Source organism: Rhopalosiphum padi, chromosome 1 (genome assembly GCF_020882245.1).
Source record: "Rhopalosiphum padi isolate XX-2018 chromosome 1, ASM2088224v1, whole genome shotgun sequence".
Lineage (NCBI taxonomy): Eukaryota > Metazoa > Arthropoda > Insecta > Hemiptera > Aphididae > Rhopalosiphum > Rhopalosiphum padi.
The window spans coordinates 23,026,871-23,046,067 of NC_083597.1; the positions used below are offsets into that span (position 1 = coordinate 23,026,871).

Genomic DNA, 19,197 nt, shown 5'->3' on the forward strand with positions numbered 1-19,197 from the left:
TCATCATAAACTTAACTTTAATTGATGAAATATTATACACCAATTTATATTGCACTGGATGTTATTAATAATTTTCTATGAATTACATTTACATATACAATTTTTAAATACATTAAATGTCTTTGATCTAATTGTTAAAATAACTACAAATTGATACTATAATTTAAATTAATACACTGGGCAATAGATTGAATTGGTGTCTTTGTTAGATATAAGTGAAAACCATTATGTTGTATAGATTTTCTAAACCCATGTATTGTATTATTTATTGTTAGGTTGAATATATCATTAGGATTTTTATGTTGTTATATTTTAAAAATCCAACCATTTTGATTTGGCTTATAAAAATTATTATGTTTTTCTTTATGTATAAATAAATAAATTAGCATCATAATAATTTTTCTGCTATGTTAGAATTATTATGAAATTGATTTTGTGAAAAAAAGTCGCTCTCTATTTGAAAAAAATTGTTATTTGGATATAATATAATTATAAATTATAATTAATAAAATATTTTGTCAGTTATTTATTTTTATAACCTTAATATACATGTATATATTCCTTGGTTTAATCAATATATATTCATTAGTTGTTAAACTAAAATGAAATAAATATAAGAACAGAAGAAAAATATTCTAATTTAAGGTGAATAATTGTATTAATCTTCATTTAAATAGATAGTACAATAGTAATATAATTACTATTCAATATTATTTATTCTAGTATAGTACATTCTGAGGTGTTAGTTTTTATATTATATTCAATCAACAGACTATTATGATTATCAAAGAAGTAAACTTGAAATTTGAATAAAAAGTGTTTGTTAGTTACTATTTTACTAACTATTAATTAATTTTTGACAAATATAAGCTGGATCATTTTTATAATACCCAAATACTAACGCAGATAAGTATTTTATTTATTATATAAGAAAGAATTGTCGACTGTTGATTGGATAAAAACTAATAATTAGTATTAAGTGTTTTTCAATAATAGATTTGTATATTTCTTATAATATTACTTCCAATCAATCCTTTACATTTTTTGTAATGCACAGTTTAAATGTTAAACCATAGTTTCTCAACCTTTTGATGTTCATGCAATCATGGCCTCTCACTACTACAAAATTGAAGTATGATTAATATAGATTACATACTTATACATATAACCTATACTTATGTTGGTTATTTAATGAATTAATTTGTAGGAGAAATATATTTTAAATTATTATTATCTAGCATTCTAGAAATAAAACTAATGTACATTGTACGAGTATATACTATATAGTATATTAGTATAAAATTTATATCAATGTTTATAACCCAATAGCATTTTCTGAATTATTAAATATAACATAACTACTTAATGAAGCCAGATCAAATATATATTATCAAAAATAACATTTTCATGTTTTGTAGCTTTTTTTTAAAATATTCACGTTTCTTTAGGGGGAAAACCATTGTTTAAACCATGTGTATAAATTATATAATAATATATAAATATAGTTAATACCTGATTATACATTTTATGTAATACTTTTCATTTGAACAAATAGATTTTTAAATTTATAATTTTCACCAACTATCTATTAACTAAGTTATTCATTTGGGGAATTTCAGGAATTAACTTGTATTCTAATTTATTTTTTGTATTAAATGTAATTTAATTTTAATTAGTTAAAAAAAAATACTAACTTGCCCAGGCTTGAATTTGTAACAAGGATTCTTAAAACATTTAAATCTACTGTGAAGAGTTTTTCTGTTATCAAAATTCCAACCATTTTTCAAAAACCCACTAAAAGGTTGTTAACTTACTTATTTTTAATAGTTGAAACTGGTATATGTCAATCAATAATGTAAGTTATACAAATGTACTGTATATTTTCTTCTCAGTCAATAATTACTTCACAAATTAATAATATTTACTTGTGATGATGGTTCATGAAATATACTATATATAATATTAGGTATGTGTATAACACTGTCACACTGACCATCACTTCATTTTTACTGATATTTATATCAATTATATATTTATTATTTAATGTATACTACACATGTCTTGAATCCAAATGTTTAGGTTTTAGGTCATTACTGGTCATATACATAATATATAGATGAAGCTATGGTGAGGGTTTAGCCCTTCATATATACAGAGTGTATCACAATGATCTGAGTGATCTGACACATTCAAATGTAATTTGAATGTAAAATTGTTGTCAGAGATATGACACACAATGTATATTAAATTAATCACAACAAATATTTTCTTCAATGATGCATAAAATTGGATAAGATAAGATTGAGTAGGTGTACTATGAGACTTTTCAGGTTTTGTAAATACTTAATTTGTCATACCGTTTAAAGAATGTCTTGTGGCAATTAAAACTTATTATTTTTTTAATGTGAACCAAATTTTTTTACTATACATTATTAAGCTGATCGATATTGGTAATAAAGTTCTTAAGTACATTTCAAAATTACAATAATCAAAATTTGAATAAATCATTATCAAAGAAATAATATTGTAATTAAATATAAATATTGTTGTAAATTTATATTTATTTTAAGTCATTTTCAAATATACCAATGCCCAACTTAATAGAGGGGTGAAATGGATATATATCATTTTTTTTAATATTAATTTATATTTTAAATACCCAGAAAATAAAAATATGTGGTTGACATAAAAAGGAAAAAATTGTTGTGATTCTTCATATTTTTATACATTTTACAATATAAAATTATGGTTTGGTTACATCGAGTGTAAATTTAGCTATTTGCTTAGTTTTTTTACCCCTGTGTTATCATTATCATTTGACTTCAATATAATATTATGGCAACTGATTAAATTAACAAAAATAAAATCTTTATCCTTTTTCTTGTGTAGCTATATAATAGAACAGATCTTTCTATATCTCACATTGCTAACAGCTATTAAAGTTTTTGATTATTTTTTAAGCAAAGTTGTTCCAAATACCTTTTATATAGTATATCTACTGAGTTTTTTTTTCATTTATCGCCAGGGGTGTTCCTAAACATATTTAAAGGAAGGGGTGGCCAGACATTAAAGGTTTAAATTAAATCATTGTAAAATTGATTGTTGTTTTAAGAGGATATCATGTTTTCCTATCTGTATGGGTGCATTTCAGATGTTGTTTCTATTATATTTTATTAAATAATAATAATATTATGTACTTTAATTTATACCTTTAATTACAAGTTACTTTATGTTTGTCTCCAATGTGCCAACAAATATCTTGATTGACCAAGTTGTGGAGAGGGGAGAGATCAGGATCTTCATTTGTTAACAATTAACCAATATACATATAATACATAAAATATATTACTAAATAAATTGTGAAATTTAATATAGTTAGACCCGTATGGTCTCTATAATAACCTTATAATTATAATAATGTTTGTCAGTGAAGGTTGATATAAGAACAACATATTGTTAATATCAAATTCAACATTGATATTGAGCGAATTTAAATTAACGGACTTGGTGTAAATAAATCTGGGTCTTCATCTTTATTTCCTTCTTCAGCATAGATTTCTAAATTTAAATGTTCACAGTCAATACTACGCAATGGTACTATTGCAGGTGATGTTATAATTGTATCCTTATTTTCACTAGGTATTAATGGAAATTCCTAAAAATTAAAATTAAAATTTTATTTATTAAGTCAATTGATTTAAAGGTATTTTTCATTGATTAAAAAGTGAAATTTCAAAAAAGTTTTCCATCATATGTTGGTGAACTTAGGGATTAAGCTCACATTGTTTAAAAATATGATATTTTTATTTTATAATCTTAATACAATTTTCAAAAAAAAAAATCATCCAAAACTGTAATATTAATTTATTTTATGTTGTATTAATAGTGTTGCCGATCTGGAACCCATATATATATATTGACATTGATAGAAATCGTTATTATTAATATAGTGATTTGCTGTTATATATAAATCTAATTTACTAATGGTACAATACTAGAGTTGTGGCCAAACAAATGTGTAGTTGGTGACTGCTCTATCCACTGCTAGCTAATGAAAACTTTATTAAAATTAATACAACTGATAAGTATTTCAATTATCAAAAGTTTTTTGTTGAGTAAAATTATTTATTTTTAAATATTGCACCAACAACTAAAGCCATAGTATGTTCATTGGACCACAACTAACTAAAGTTTTCTTATGAAAATATGATATTTTTTTTTTAAACAAGAACTTAAATTTATTTATATAAGTTTCAAGCAAGTAGCAGTATCTTATAAATATATCTTGATTTCTAAGATTTGATCTGTATAATCTCTACATATCATCATTTTTAGTTTTTACATTAATAAAAAGATTTTATTTAATTTAAGAAGCAGTAAGTACAATCACTTTTTATTCAAAAAATTCTTAAAAAAACTTTTATCTATTTCTTTTATGTAATGTACAAACATTAAAAACCAATTCAATTAATATGTACATACTTCTGTATCCTTTTGAATTTCAATAGAGTTTGTTTCAGTTGTATGAATGTGAATCTGAAATGTACAACTTGTAGGTAAAGGTTTCAAGAGAGAATCACAAACTGTTAATTTTAAACAGAAAGCTCTCAACATTTGTTCTAACTTTACTAAATATGGATCTCTTATATTCCTTATTTTCAAAAAAAATAAAAATAAATACATAAATTTAACATAATTATAATTAATATAACATAATAATAAATACTTACGAAAAATCTGATAAATCCAATTCAAGTTCAACATTACGAATGTTAAATACAAATCGTTCAACTATAACTCCAACCTTGTTATAAAAACATACATCCAATTTGCACAATTTTTTTAATTTCAATAGACTTTTTACAGCATTGAGTGTACTATTTATATAGGAATTTAACTCAGGATAAATAGAAACCTAGAAAATGTAATCTTTGATTTTTAATTTAATTAAATAGGTAATAATTTTTATTTCAAAATATTAAATCATATTATGAAAAAAAAATTTAAATAGTATAAATAAATTAAATTAAATATCTTACATGCACAGGCACACTGTATTTCTTCTTTAGTTCAAAAATACCTTCAGGATATATTTTTCTTGCATATAGTATACAATGAATTGATACTTCTAGAAGTTCTAAAAGTACAGATACACTATCTACAATACAAAAGATATTTTTAAATTTAATACTTGTAATTCAATATATATATATATAAATGAAAGCATAAGCTATGAAATTTTTTAATCAATAAAAGAACCTGTAATAAGCATGCCATATTAATAATAGTATTACTTATGATATTTTAATTAAGGTAAATCATACCTGAAAACTTTTCTTTACTCATTGCATTTTCTAATATTGTTATCGTATTAAAACATTAACAAAAACAATAAATTATTTAAGTTAAATACTATACAACAGCAGTTGTTGTTTGGTGAATCTTGATTTCACACCTTAAACATGTTAAGAACTATATATAAAGATGTCTTTAATCTTATCCAGAACTTAATCTCAATCTTTTTAAAATGTATTAAATTTGTAAATAATATGACCACGACAATATAGACTAAGATTAATAATATAGGTACCTTGATATAATAAATAAAGTTTATTATATCATGTAATATACGTTTTTAAAGTATAATAGTATAAATAAAAAATAGATAAACTAGTTTATTATCTATGATTGAGACAAATTTTTCATCTTGTGTTTTTTATGTATGATAATATTATCATTATTCTTATATTCTTATATTATTTTATTTTATTTAAATTAAATTATTTCATTTATTCAATATTAGTATTCCATCAAATCTAAATATTATTCTAGGGCTAAAGCCTAAAGTACTCGTCTGTATTAAAATTCTCATACTATGTTGATGAATTATAGTAATCAACAATTTTGTGATAACACAAGTTTCGAACATACCCATTTCATATTTATCTGGACAAATGGACAATGAACCTGATTATTGATAATATCGTATGTCAAATCCTAATCAATAAATCAAATAATAATTATTGTAAATTGTAATGTGCAAGTGTAACTTTTGACTTTAAAATCTTGTTTCAGAAAAATAACACTTACATTTTTTCAACCTTTATAATTTTAATCATCAAAAATTAAAAACAAAAGTTCAATGATATGAAATATTTTTAATATTTTATTACTTTATAGTATTTCTAAGTTATTATTTATCATTCAGTATTATATTTTAAAAATTTCTATTAATTTATTATGGTATGTATATAAATAATTTTTTTTAAATATTTGGTAGTATTAGATATTTTTTTTTAAATCAGCAGGTAGCTTAAATATATTTAATTGGTACTCTAAAATAACTAAAAAACTACTCAAATAATTACTTTTTGATTTTTCAAGTATGAAATTGCACTTCCAAAATCTACATTGATAAAATTCATAAACTTATTAACCTCATATTTAATATATAAATTAATAAAATTTACAATATGTATATACAGATTCAGTGGTATCATTGCATCCTATAAATAAAAATAGCTTTAGTTATATTTTATAATTAACAAATGAATACTTAAGAGGCTGTACATTTTTATACTTATAGATCAATGGTATCCACTATGTGTAGTTAATATTAGTATTATTAAAATACATTAAATACTGTTGTTTGTTTCATAACTATAGGAATAGTAAATTAATCTATAGCTAGTGCAACATTATTCTAAATATAGCACATTTTTATAAAATAAAATAAATTACATTTTTATATTACATTATAATTAATTAATTCTGTTTCCTAATCAAATTTTTTACTTAGTCATTTAATAGAGTTGAGGAAGAATCATTTAGCACTACTTTTGATATTGGCTCATTACCTAAACATTATGAATTTAATGAATTTATATCAGATGAAGATGTAGAATCAGATAGAGATGATTTACCACGACTTGTACTTATGGGCTTAAGAGGGTAAATTATTGTATATTTTGTTGTAAATTCTTTGATTAATATTTATCTAACTTTAAAGGAGTGGAAAAACTTCTATACAAAAAGTAGTATTTCAAAAAATGTCACCTAATGAGACTTTATTTATTGGAAGTAATAATTCAATGCTAAAAGATGTTGTTAATAATTCAGCATTTGTGAATTTCCAAATTTGTGACTTTCCTGGTCACTTTGACTTTACTGATTCTGAATATGATGTACAATCTATACTTCAAGGATGCCAATCACTTGTATTTGTGATTGATGCTCAAGTAAATATATAATTATGTATATTTTATAAAATTAATTAACGCAAATCACTATCTTTTTATATATTTATTCTTTTTAAGGATGCTATAGCAAGTGCACTTAATCGTTTACATTCAGTTGTAACAAAAGCCTACAAAATAAATAAGAATATAAAGTTTGAAGTTTTTATTCATAAAGTGGATGGACTTACAGAAGATACTAAAATGGAAACTCAACGAGAAATTCACCAAAGAGCTAATGATGACCTTGTAGATTCTGGTAGATTTTAAAATATTAACCATAATTTTATTGTAAAAATTAACAGCAATATTTTTTAAAACATTCTAATTTTAATGTAATGTTTTATAAATTCATACCAAACACTGGTATATTTTGTTTAGGAGATGAACAAAAAATATATATTAGTTTCCATTTGACATCAATATATGATCATAGCATATTTGAAGCATTTAGTAGAGTTGTGCAAAAGATGATTCCACATTATGCAACTCTTGAAAATTTTCTGAACATCATTATTCAGACATCCGGAATTGAAAAAGCCTTTTTATATGATGTAAAAACTAAAATATATGTTGCAACTGATTCATCACCAGTTGATATTCAAAGTTATGAACTCTGCTGTGACATGATTGATGTTGTCATAGACTTATCAAATATTTATGGGTAAATTGTTTAAGGATTATTAGTTATTACAAAAAGGTGTTTTGTTTATGTTAAGAATATTTATAGTTTGGGCGAAAACCCAGGATTGATGAATGATCCAGCTTTCGATGATCAAAGTTCAAGTCTAATTAAATTAAATAATGGTACCATTTTATATTTAAGAGAGGTATGCAGTTTTTTGGCACTTGTTTGCATACTAAGAGAAGATAATTTTGAAAAACAAAGTGAGTTACAAAACGTCAAACATTTTTTCCTATTAAATATAAAAAAAATTTGTTTATTTTTAAATTTCATTTTATTTTCTAGGAATTATAGATTATAATTTTGTGATTTTACGAAAAGGTATACATAAACTTTTTGAATTAAAAGATAAAGAAAAAGAAAGCATTGAACCTAGAAATCCGCCATCATTTAAGTAATCAATAATTTAACTAATTTATGTTTGAATATTATTTATTACTAAAGTTGTACTTTAATTCTAAGATATTTTATAAATGTATTTTTAATTATTTTTAAAAGTTAATAAGGTTATTTCAATGGAAAATTTAAAAAAATTAAAATAGTGTAATCAGACAAAGATATAAATTAATAAATCATTATTATACTTTTAAGTTACAGTATTTGTACATTATATTATTTACATTAATTATAATTTCATAAACAAATTTGTTATGTTAAAATAGAATATTTTTCTAAAAACACATTGATTATAAAATTAAATTATGCTTACTATATTGAAATAGTATAATATTATATGAAGGGTATTCTTTTTTCTTTTTTTTGAAAAAATACAAATTAATTAAATTAACCTACTTGAACTCTTGCACATGTTTTTTTACTATTTTTATTCATAATCACTATTTGTTTTCAGTACTGGTTTGTTATAGCCCCGCCACTCAGGTTTGTTATCTCCCCACTATCCATAATAATATTAAACACATCCAATAATTCAACGTTATATTGTTATTATAACTTTACGGAAAAAATGTACCTACTATTTTTATTATTAATCTAATAATTTGAAGAAAAAAACTGTCATAGGTGTGTATCACAAAATATGATCAAACATTCAAACCAATATACCACATAGTACATCAAAGTAAATATTTGTTCATCGTAGAATTTTTTAGACTCATTCATGGCAAAATTTATGTGGTGATCATAACTAAATAATAATGACCCTTTTGAAATGATTTTAAAAAATATAGCAGAATTTTGGGAACCACAGAAAACATCAACATTTTTATAAATTTTCTAATTTATTATTAGATTATTAGAAAATTATTAGATTCATAAATATCAATAAATAACTTATTATTTTGTATTTATACGATGTGTTTATTATTATTATTAGGGCAGAGGACTTGTAGCATTTGCATATTTGTTTTGCACAGTCGCAAAAATAGCAGAGTACGAAATAAATACGTTTCATGCTTCCATAGAGCTACTTTTGAAATTTAATTTTGCATATAAATGCATATTTTGATATTTTTTAATTTTTAGGGTATATTTTATACTTTTATACGCTATTTTATACTTTTTGAGACATATTTAACTTAATTGTAACTTAATGTAATTTTCAAGGTAAAAGTAGTATTAGTATTAATTAAATATTTATTGGCTAAAATGGTTTTTACTAAAATATGAAAATTAATTTTTTTTTTTTTAGTGTCAGAAGAAGATATATAAAATTTAAAAAAGTAAAGCAATAAGAATAAAAGTTACAGTTTAATTAAAATTTGACAATAGTATATTGTAATTGAAATAAAGTGTATTAAAATTGTTTTGACTTATCTTAAAGCCTATTTATTTTATTAATATTTTTAAATTAAACTGTAAAAAAATAATTTTAGTGCATATTTTAAGTGCATATTATAGGGTTTTTAAGCGCATAAGTGCTTACATATTTAGTGTTTTTTTAGAGCTACAAGTCCTCTGCCCTAATTATTATGGATGGCAGGGAGATAAAAAACCTAAGTGGCGGGGCTATAACAAACCAGCACCTTGTTTTCATGTATTATTATTGCTTGTTCATTTAACCTTGGTCATATTATTTTTGATCTTTCTATTATAGAATCTGTGAGTTGATTGTCATTCTAAAAATACTTAACATTTAAGAAAAATTAATTACTTGGTGACTTGGTATGTGCACTGGTCAAAATAGTTGAATAAAAATGTTACATTCAAATCTCTTGAGTAGTATGAATATTATTGTTAATGGACAGTTTTTTAATATTATGGCTATCAATATTTTTAAAATTAAATATAAGTTGTTTAGGTGCCTGTTCAATATACTTGCCACTAGTTCATCTACACCTCACCACCAAACTGACCAGAGAAAAAAAAATGAGAAATATTATAGTTATATTGAAAAATATAAATATAATTTAGATTCATAAAAACCACATTTTCACTATTTGGAAATGTCTTAAAATTAATAAAATTTATTGAGATATTATAATTTAATCATTGAAATTACAGTTTGATAATGCAGAATAGAACTATGCATATTCATATTTGTGAGTATATATATATATTATATATAAATGACCTAACTTAAGATAAATTTTATACATGGAATTTATTTTATTTATTAATTTAAATAACAATATTTATATTGAAAAAATATAAATATACCAATATATTACAATTAGTGAGCATTTTTTACAATAAATATTTAAATTAAAAACTCCCAAAACATATTCTAATGGCCTAAAATATTAAATTCAACATAATGTGGTACATTAAATTTATTAATACCATAGTAAAAAAAAAATTAAAATCATACATTTCACAAATAAATAAATTTGTTATCGTATAGAATTATTAAGTTTAACATCAAAATATAGATAAGTGAGTATTGCATATGAACATATAAAACAAAACATATATATACAAAATCTTTTCCCTGTTGTGCTTGCCAATTTGAAAAATCTAGATATATTTCTTGCCAAATTATGAGAAAACCCCATCATTGACAACACAATCATGTGTATACTATCATGTTGTTCTTCTGATGAATATAATTCAGGTATTGAACTAAGCAAAAATGGCACTACTATTGACTAGAAAAAATCAAATGCAAAAGTATTAATAATATAATAGAAATATACAGATTCGGGTTTATAAATTGAATTAAATATGTAAACAGAGCCTGAGTCTAGCCGTAATCATATTAATATATCTATCTAATAGTTTAAACTATTACTATAATTTAAAAGCTATCATAATATTTACTCAAAAGATCCATTATCAAAGGAGCTAATTTAAAATTGGTTATTAGCTAGATTACCTAGATTCAAATATTAAATTCTAATACTAATTTTTACAATAAAATAAGAAAATCTATTTAAATATTCAATTATGCATTACTTACATTGCCAAATAAAAATCCTAAGTCATAGTAGAATAATACTAAAACAATTTGAGATAATATAATGTGTAAGATTGTAATAAATGAAAATTTAATTTCATATTTAATATTTTTGGAATGTAATTTTGGATTGAAATGATCTGGTTCATAGTTAAACACTTGTTGGTTTTCAATAACTGTTGGTATCACATTTTCTTTAAAACATTTCTGAACAGAAAAATCAGGCAAATCAGAATTCTGTGAACAATTTTCTGAAAGCAAAAACAACATTTATAATATTTTTAGAATTGATTAAAGTATATAAATTATAGAGAGGACAATAGTAACTTTTGGTTTTTCAACATATGATGTATCCTTCTAGTTAAAAAATAAAAAAATACAGATACCTTGTTATGTATAATATTCTTAATATTAAAAAAAATACTAATATACTTATATTATAATATAATATAAGTAAAAGATAGGTATTTCAAAAAACTAGAAATTTCAAAACATTAATAAAATCCTAAAGTAAAAATTATAGAAAGAAAATTTTTAAAATCTAATTACTTATAAATTACATAAAAATTAATATCAATATTAAATAAACAATTATTTATTACCAGGTTTGTCTTTTATAAATTCAGATTGTTCGTTTAATATGTTTTGATTAGAACTTAATGAAGTAATTTTTTTAAGTCTATGTTCTGAATTCTCTAATATTCTTTTGCGCCTCGCTTCACGTCTTTCTTCTATATTCATTTTATAAGTTTTATAAAACTAATTCAAATGGTCATTCAATTGGTCAGAAAACAATCACTTGCAAAAAATAAAATTACTACTCATTTATATACCTAAAGATATAACAAATTTTAACTTTATTTTTGTAATTTCAATGTCTTGACTCAAGAATTTGGTTTAGGATCGAAATTTGAAACAATTTAATATTAAGATAATATTAGGTGTTTGATTTATTTTATTACAGCTAGGGTTATTACTTATTAATTATGCACAGTATACACGGTCTTATAAACTATGAAGACTTATTGAATATTGGCTATTTGGCATTTATCCGTATTGCCGTATTGGCCGTATTATCATTTATCAGTATTTCAGTAACATTATTTTGCTTTCTTATCCATGATAAAGCTTTATGTTATTAACTACTATACTAAGTATTAAGCGCGTTCTCGTCGAGGTACCGAGAGCTAGGCGAGCTAGCGATTTACTAAAAATTTGGTAACTGAATCATAAACGTTCTAGTCAATCTACCAAAATTTTTGATATCTACCTATTCTAAACACGCAAATTGATAATATGATTAAATATTAGTAAATACCATGATTAACTATATATGAAGGATTTATTCACTAAAATAAAACATTATTATTTATCAGTTTTATTGCCTTTTGAAAGTCGTTAAATATAATAATCTAAAATTTTCATCAAAACTACTTAGTTTAGATAAGAATATTATAACAAGATAAAATAACATAATTAATAAGAGCCAAGAGGCGACAATCCAATATGAAAACGTAGGAAAGCAAAGTAAGTTATACAGTAGTTATATAACGTTTCACGCATGCAGCGTAAATGCGTAAAATCATAAACTTTAGAAAGATATAACTTCCAAAATAATGATATGCGAGAATTTTTGTATGGGACTTTTGTATTCAGTGCTTTAAAACAAACATTTTGAGAAAAAAAAATAGAAAAAATCGTGTGAGAACTTAACTGCATTTGTTTCCGATTAACAGTTACCATATCGTCCATGATCCATACCTCCCAATAAATTTCAAAAAAATTTTTTTTAGAGACGTGTTTTTCTGAAACAATTTTTTTATTTTGAGGAAACTATAATTAAAGAAGTTATGATAGAAATACTCTTCAGTGGCGTATACAAGGGGAGTCAGATCCTCCCCATTGGCTTACGACTATGATTATACTTTATTATAGCTTATCTTATTATTTATAGAGACAATAATTGATATATTATAATATGTAGGCTCGACTAAAAGGGCTATGCTTCCACTATGAGTCAGTTATCAGATATATTATCGTTGTTATGAGAAATGACTAGTGAGATCATTATCATTTATCGCTACGGGTTTAGTTCACCGCGTATACATATAGTACATAGTACCTACGTAGGTAACTATCATTCATTTATCTGAAATCTAAAAAAGACACTTACGGGATTGTTGAAAATATATTTGTTACAGAAAAGGCTAAATGGCCTGAAACTTATACCAGCTTATAAAAATATTTAATTAGGTACAAGCGGTACAGCAGAATTTTAGACTAACTAGCAAAAAAAAAGAGAAAACTTGATTTGTTAATTTTATTATTTTATTTATACAAAATGATGTAGCATTTTATACACAGAACTTTTGACTTTATGGAGTATTGCCAATATTGGAGTGGATAATCTTCCATATTGTGTTTAATGTGCATTAGCATTTTAAATCAATTCCTATATTTGTTCCTATATTTTGTTACCAAGTTTTGGGAGCAGGGGATTTTTCAATTTTCCCTTCCCATTTAGCTTCTTTCTTTTTTTATCCCCCCCCCCTTTCAGAAATCATGTTTACACCACTTATACTCTTGGCTATTGGTGCATTTGTATAATATGAGGGTTTGGGGTTCAATTCCCTGTATCGGCTGTATCATACTTTTTGGTGGCATAAAGTTATTTTCAAAAGTAACATCGTCGAGCGAGCGTTAAATGCACTGTTTACTTTTTTTTGGAAAATGTACTTTTCCATAGACCTATTGTACCCTATTTTATATTTGAAATATTTTTTATCAATATTACTTTACTTAAAATTATAAAGGAGTGAATTTTACCTGGGATAACGATAATTTTTAATTTTTAAAAACTAATTATTTAAAATTAAAATACGAATTGAATAGGTAACCTTTATTTTTTAAATACTGTCATACCTTTATATAGATAACACATTTCTATAAACTATATATTATAGGTAACGAAATATTTTATGGAAACATGAAATTTTCATTTGAAAACATTTCTAACGAAAAAAATGTCCATTTAATGAATTAATTTTGTGTTACTTTTCTTCAACAAATATAAAAACTATTATTATTATAATATAGTACACACTCATCAAGAGTACAGATCGTATGCTATCATACTTCGTTAAATTGTATTAACCATTAGCACGGACTAAGATATATCTTAGTCCGAGTGTGCGACCAAATGTAATATGCGTCAAAATGACGTGCGACCAAAAGACCGCGACGAATTAACGCACGACTAAATTACCGCGACCAAATGACATATATTCCCTCTTAATATATATTATATATTATTTGTATTGAATATTTTTTAATTATGTGTATAGCTGGTAGGTAATAAATAATAATAAATTATTAAAAAAAAATTCAAAAGTCAGTTTTTAAAATTTTTTTTACATCATTTCTTTAATAATGACTTCCGCAAAAATAAATCAGCGGTGAAAAACGTCTTTAAAAAATAATTTTAATTCGCGAGGAACATGGTAAAAACGCGTTTGTTCCAGTTGAATGAACTATTTGTGGGTAGTGTTGGGTAAATCACTTAGTTTGCATGCAATGACAAATGTGGTATTATACATAATACATGTAGATTAGATTAGTATATCTCAATATTATTCTTGATCGTTTACGATGCCAGGAGTGCTACTTCCAGTAAACTACATAAAAATCAAAACTGTTAACCATTAGTTTAGGATAATTAAAATTGTTGACCATATAAATTATAAACTAATAGACATAGGTACACAGCATACGTAAATATACGCGGTGTACTTTCCTTCCTTCTCCAATATGAGGCTAGTCCAAAAAAGTGGAGCTGGAAAATTTGATTTTCCTGGTACATATTTCGGGGCTAGTTCAACCTTGGACGATATTTAATTCACCAAAATATTGTTATGTAGTACTAAATACATTATTATACATATATTTATTTATACCTATGTGGGTATTTTCATTTTTCATTAAAACTCATTCTAAAATTGACTAAAATGATAATTTTTTATCTTCAATTTATAAATGGATACATTGTTTTTCTAATTTTCTATTCTTAAATTATTAAATATAAACCCTTGCACTAAATCAAAGAATTAATATAAATAATAGAAAATAGTATAAGTTATTAATAATAACTACTTATTATTATAGGTGAATGTAAGTAATTGTATCTAACTAAAAACTCTAAGCTACAAATATGAATAAAAAAAATTGTATCTATGTATTTTTAAATAGCTATACAAATTTAAGAGAACACTATACCCTCACATATGTTGTCTCCGTCTTACAACATAGTAAATTTGCGTTTAGTTGTGTTATATTATAGGCTTATAGCTTTTATACATTAGAGTGAATTTATACTTATTAATTATCAAAGTAAAAAACATTATCTGCGCATAAGAATTGGATTTTTTCGATATTTTAATTTTTAAGTAAAATATGAGTTTTGAAGTATTATAAATATATTTTTATCAATAATAATTGAAAAGAAAAAAAAATCAAAATTTTCTTATATCTATAAATAGCTAAAAAAAAAAACACAAAATATTTCAAAAATTGCCAACAATTTTTATTTTTTCTTATTGAAAAATACTGAGAATTTATTATTTTTATCCCCTTACTCCCTTAGTACGAATTTGATCCAAAATTTACTAATAGACACCACTCCCAAAATTGAAATTCGCCAAATCAATACATTTATAACGCCCAAAAGGTAATGATAGACTGATAAAAACAAGCATCATTGTATAATCATTCCGCTCAAAATCTAAAATAATAATTTGGAAAAGTCGAGCTTAATTCTAAAGTAAACATAATTATAAAGAAAATGTTTATTCAGTTTATATTAGTTGGATTACAATGATTACATGTTTTAATGCGGCTTAGACAGTGTTGCAACTAGGATTCTTGGGGCTCGGACACAGTCAATGTATGGGGCCCTAAGGTCTATGTAAATTATATTTTTTCTAGATTACCTATACAAAAAATAAATAATGATGGTGATTTTTTTTTAAAAAGCCTAAAAATATAATGTGAAGGCTCACCACCCAGTGACCATTGTATTGTTATTAAAATATATGTAACTTCTACTTCACTTTAACAAGTGTTCTTTTTTTATTATAAAATAAATATTAATTAAATCTTTTGTAAACATATATGGTTCTAAAAAAAATATTGCATAAGGCATAACATAAAGATTGTATGTACCTATATTATATTTAAACATATAATTATATAAAACAATCTTTACCATATTTAAAATGATAAAAAATGTATCACAAACGACAAACATATACAAATAATAATAACTAATAAGATATCAATTGATCAAACTTGTTACTTGATATTATCTGCAATAGACAAAAAATTAACAAATTATATAACTGCAGTGCTTTGAAGGAGTAAGAACTAATGACACGGGTCATGGGCGGCAATTAGTGATTACTGATTAGTCTAGCCGTCTAGGGTTAGAATGTTTATGATTTTGCAATTTTCGTATATTTTTCTATGTTGTCCAATAGCTTTCATTTTTCAAATTATCACTTATTTAATTTTTAATTTAATATTGTTATACGGAGTAAATAAGGTACCTACTTAAATATATTCGTATTAGCACCAAATAGACGAAACAACGGAACATTTTAAACAAACAATAATTATTCAATGTAATTTTTTTTTAAATATGTGTATTTTATATTTAATTTAATTTTATATGGTAAATAAGAAAATTCGAAAATGTAATAGACATAGACAATAGTTAATACAACGTGCACATAAAAATAGTACCGACCTAATTTGTTTATATTCTATTAATAATTAAATTTGTCTCTACATATGTATTTATTGTATTTTTTTTGTCCACATTTCTTTATTTTTTAATGCATATTTTTCAAATTTTTCACGTATATTTAGTTGTTTTTTAGTGCATAAATGCTTATATTTTCATAAATTTTAATACATAAACATCTTAACCTCGTTTTGGAGTGGATTAACTTGTCTTTTAGTGTGAGGTTTAATTAACTAGTAGTCAGTATAGAGTTGTACGATATGCATTAAGATATAGACATTTTTTCAAAAGTTTTTGGTCAAAAGTAATTATTACCAATTCAGTTTTCTTTTTATGATTTGTTGTAGCAGTTGTAGCCGTTGTAGGTACCTAATTAATAACTGTATAGACTATAGAGTTGAATTATTCATTAAACATTTATATAAGCATTTAGCATGTTTTAGACATGATATTATTTTTTAAAATATTTTACTTCTCTTTGTGCTATTTATAAAAATTTGAAATTTTCGATTTTATAGTTTCGTTATTTTACATATCATAAAAGGCGGTAAAATGAAAATTTAGAAATGAAAAAAATACATTGTAATTAATAATTGTACTAATTAGTAATTATATAGTCAGTAAAACTATCAAAATTCAAAAAAAAATATATTATTGAAAATGTACCAGAATTTATGAACACAGATATGACATGAGTTCAGAGTTGGAATCGTGTTTCAAATTGTATTTGTTTTTGCTTATGAAAAAAGAAATATATTCATTGGTTCCTGCCAAAACTATGCAACGTTTTCATTTTTGTGCCAAAGTTATCTTAAAGAATTTTTTCAGCTCCTACATCGCCCAACACCATATCTGTTTAAAAACATTTTAGTCTATTTTAAAAATCATACATATTTTATTTTATGTAGGTAGGTTCCGCAATATAATTAAAGTTTCTATTATTAAAATTATTTTGACATACCTACCTATTATAGAGACATCAAGTTATATAAGTACGAGTAAAATATTTTTTTATCTTTTGATTTTTGTCTAGAATGATGAATGATGAAAAAATTAGTTTAAGAATTATACACATATTATATTGATAAGTTTAGTGACGTTAAATGTTGATGTTGATTACTTAATAAGTCTATTTTTTTTTTGCAAAAACCAATTACTGAATATGGATGTATTGGGGATTGTCGGTGCTGGATTTAATTTAAAATTAATTTAAACCCTAAGTTTAAGATAAGGTACATTTTAGCTAGTGACTAGTGATGTGGCATGATTATGGTGACCAAATACCAATTCATGTAAAAGTGGTAGTAGGTATCTTAGAGATTTCAGAATCATTTATAATTTATAAATAATATACATATGTAATATTATGTACTTTATACATTTAGGTTGTATGGAGAGTTAGCCTCCACAACATTAACACGGGTAAAATAACAATAATCTAACCTGAGTGAATACTTATTTTTAATAGTTGCTTTATAGAAAAAAAAGGTCACGTCGTCATTGCTTTAAAACTACACCGAATAATAAATTATAATTACCTGACCAAGATTAAATGATAACTATTTATAAATTTGATTGTTGTAACTTGTAGATAACGCATATTTTAGTGCCTATTTAGAACCGGCAACCGCATTTAAACTTGAATGTGTATAGTTTATCATTTCTTTGAAAAATGATCTTTGAACTTAAATGTCGATAATTTAAAAATATGTAAATAACGAATTGAATAATAGGTATATTTATCACTCAAATAAATTATTACAAAACCATTTGAAATATTACTATGCCGCTTAGGTACCTAATATACTTTACCATAGGAAAATAATCGATAGGTACTATTACGATTTTTGGAAGTATTATTATTTATATTATATTTTGGATAAAGATTTTTAAGTACAAGTAGTTTACTACTTTTTCTTACAATTTATTAATTGATGACATACATAACGATTTACATGTAGTAATATTATAATCCAATGATATAATGGCATACAGTGTATGGTAATGGTAGTATGGTACCACCATTAATTAAGCGAGAGTAGGTATATAAAAAAAAATGAAGGTAAATGATAAACAAACAACTACCTATACTCTATAGGTATTACTGTTATTAGCCATGACTGAGCAA

At 23.8% G+C, this 19,197-nt stretch overlaps 3 protein-coding genes across 4 annotated transcripts; 1 reads left to right on the plus strand and 2 right to left on the minus strand.

Annotated features, from left to right (window-relative positions):
* Positions 1-3,323: 3,323 nt before the first annotated feature.
* Positions 3,324-5,657, minus strand: LOC132932345 (mitotic spindle assembly checkpoint protein MAD2B). Its single transcript, XM_060998668.1, has 5 exons — positions 5,325-5,657; positions 5,040-5,158; positions 4,731-4,915; positions 4,483-4,651; positions 3,324-3,655 (listed from the first exon to the last, which is right to left on the minus strand). Exons 1-5 carry the CDS (start codon positions 5,344-5,346, stop codon positions 3,491-3,493), a joined length of 660 nt encoding a protein of 219 aa, XP_060854651.1. The 5' UTR covers positions 5,347-5,657; the 3' UTR covers positions 3,324-3,490.
* Positions 5,658-5,837: 180 nt separating this feature from the next.
* LOC132932344 (ras-related GTP-binding protein C) lies at positions 5,838-8,652 on the plus strand. Of its 2 annotated transcripts, none has more exons than XM_060998666.1 (7): positions 5,838-5,985; positions 6,800-6,951; positions 7,010-7,238; positions 7,317-7,494; positions 7,617-7,899; positions 7,966-8,123; positions 8,206-8,652. In XM_060998666.1, the coding sequence occupies exons 1-7, from the start codon at positions 5,962-5,964 to the stop codon at positions 8,316-8,318; spliced, it is 1,137 nt and encodes a 378-aa protein (XP_060854649.1). In that variant the 5' UTR covers positions 5,838-5,961; the 3' UTR covers positions 8,319-8,652. The 2 variants fall into 2 exon arrangements, with proteins under 2 accessions (XP_060854649.1, XP_060854650.1); XM_060998667.1 differs by lacking the exon at positions 5,838-5,985 and adding an exon at positions 5,988-6,243.
* A 1,675-nt stretch (positions 8,653-10,327) lies between these two features.
* On the minus strand, positions 10,328-12,481 carry LOC132932346 (uncharacterized). Its single transcript, XM_060998669.1, has 3 exons — positions 11,875-12,481; positions 11,276-11,523; positions 10,328-10,964 (listed from the first exon to the last, which is right to left on the minus strand). The coding sequence occupies exons 1-3, from the start codon at positions 12,011-12,013 to the stop codon at positions 10,710-10,712; spliced, it is 642 nt and encodes a 213-aa protein (XP_060854652.1). The 5' UTR covers positions 12,014-12,481; the 3' UTR covers positions 10,328-10,709.
* Positions 12,482-19,197: the final 6,716 nt, after the last annotated feature.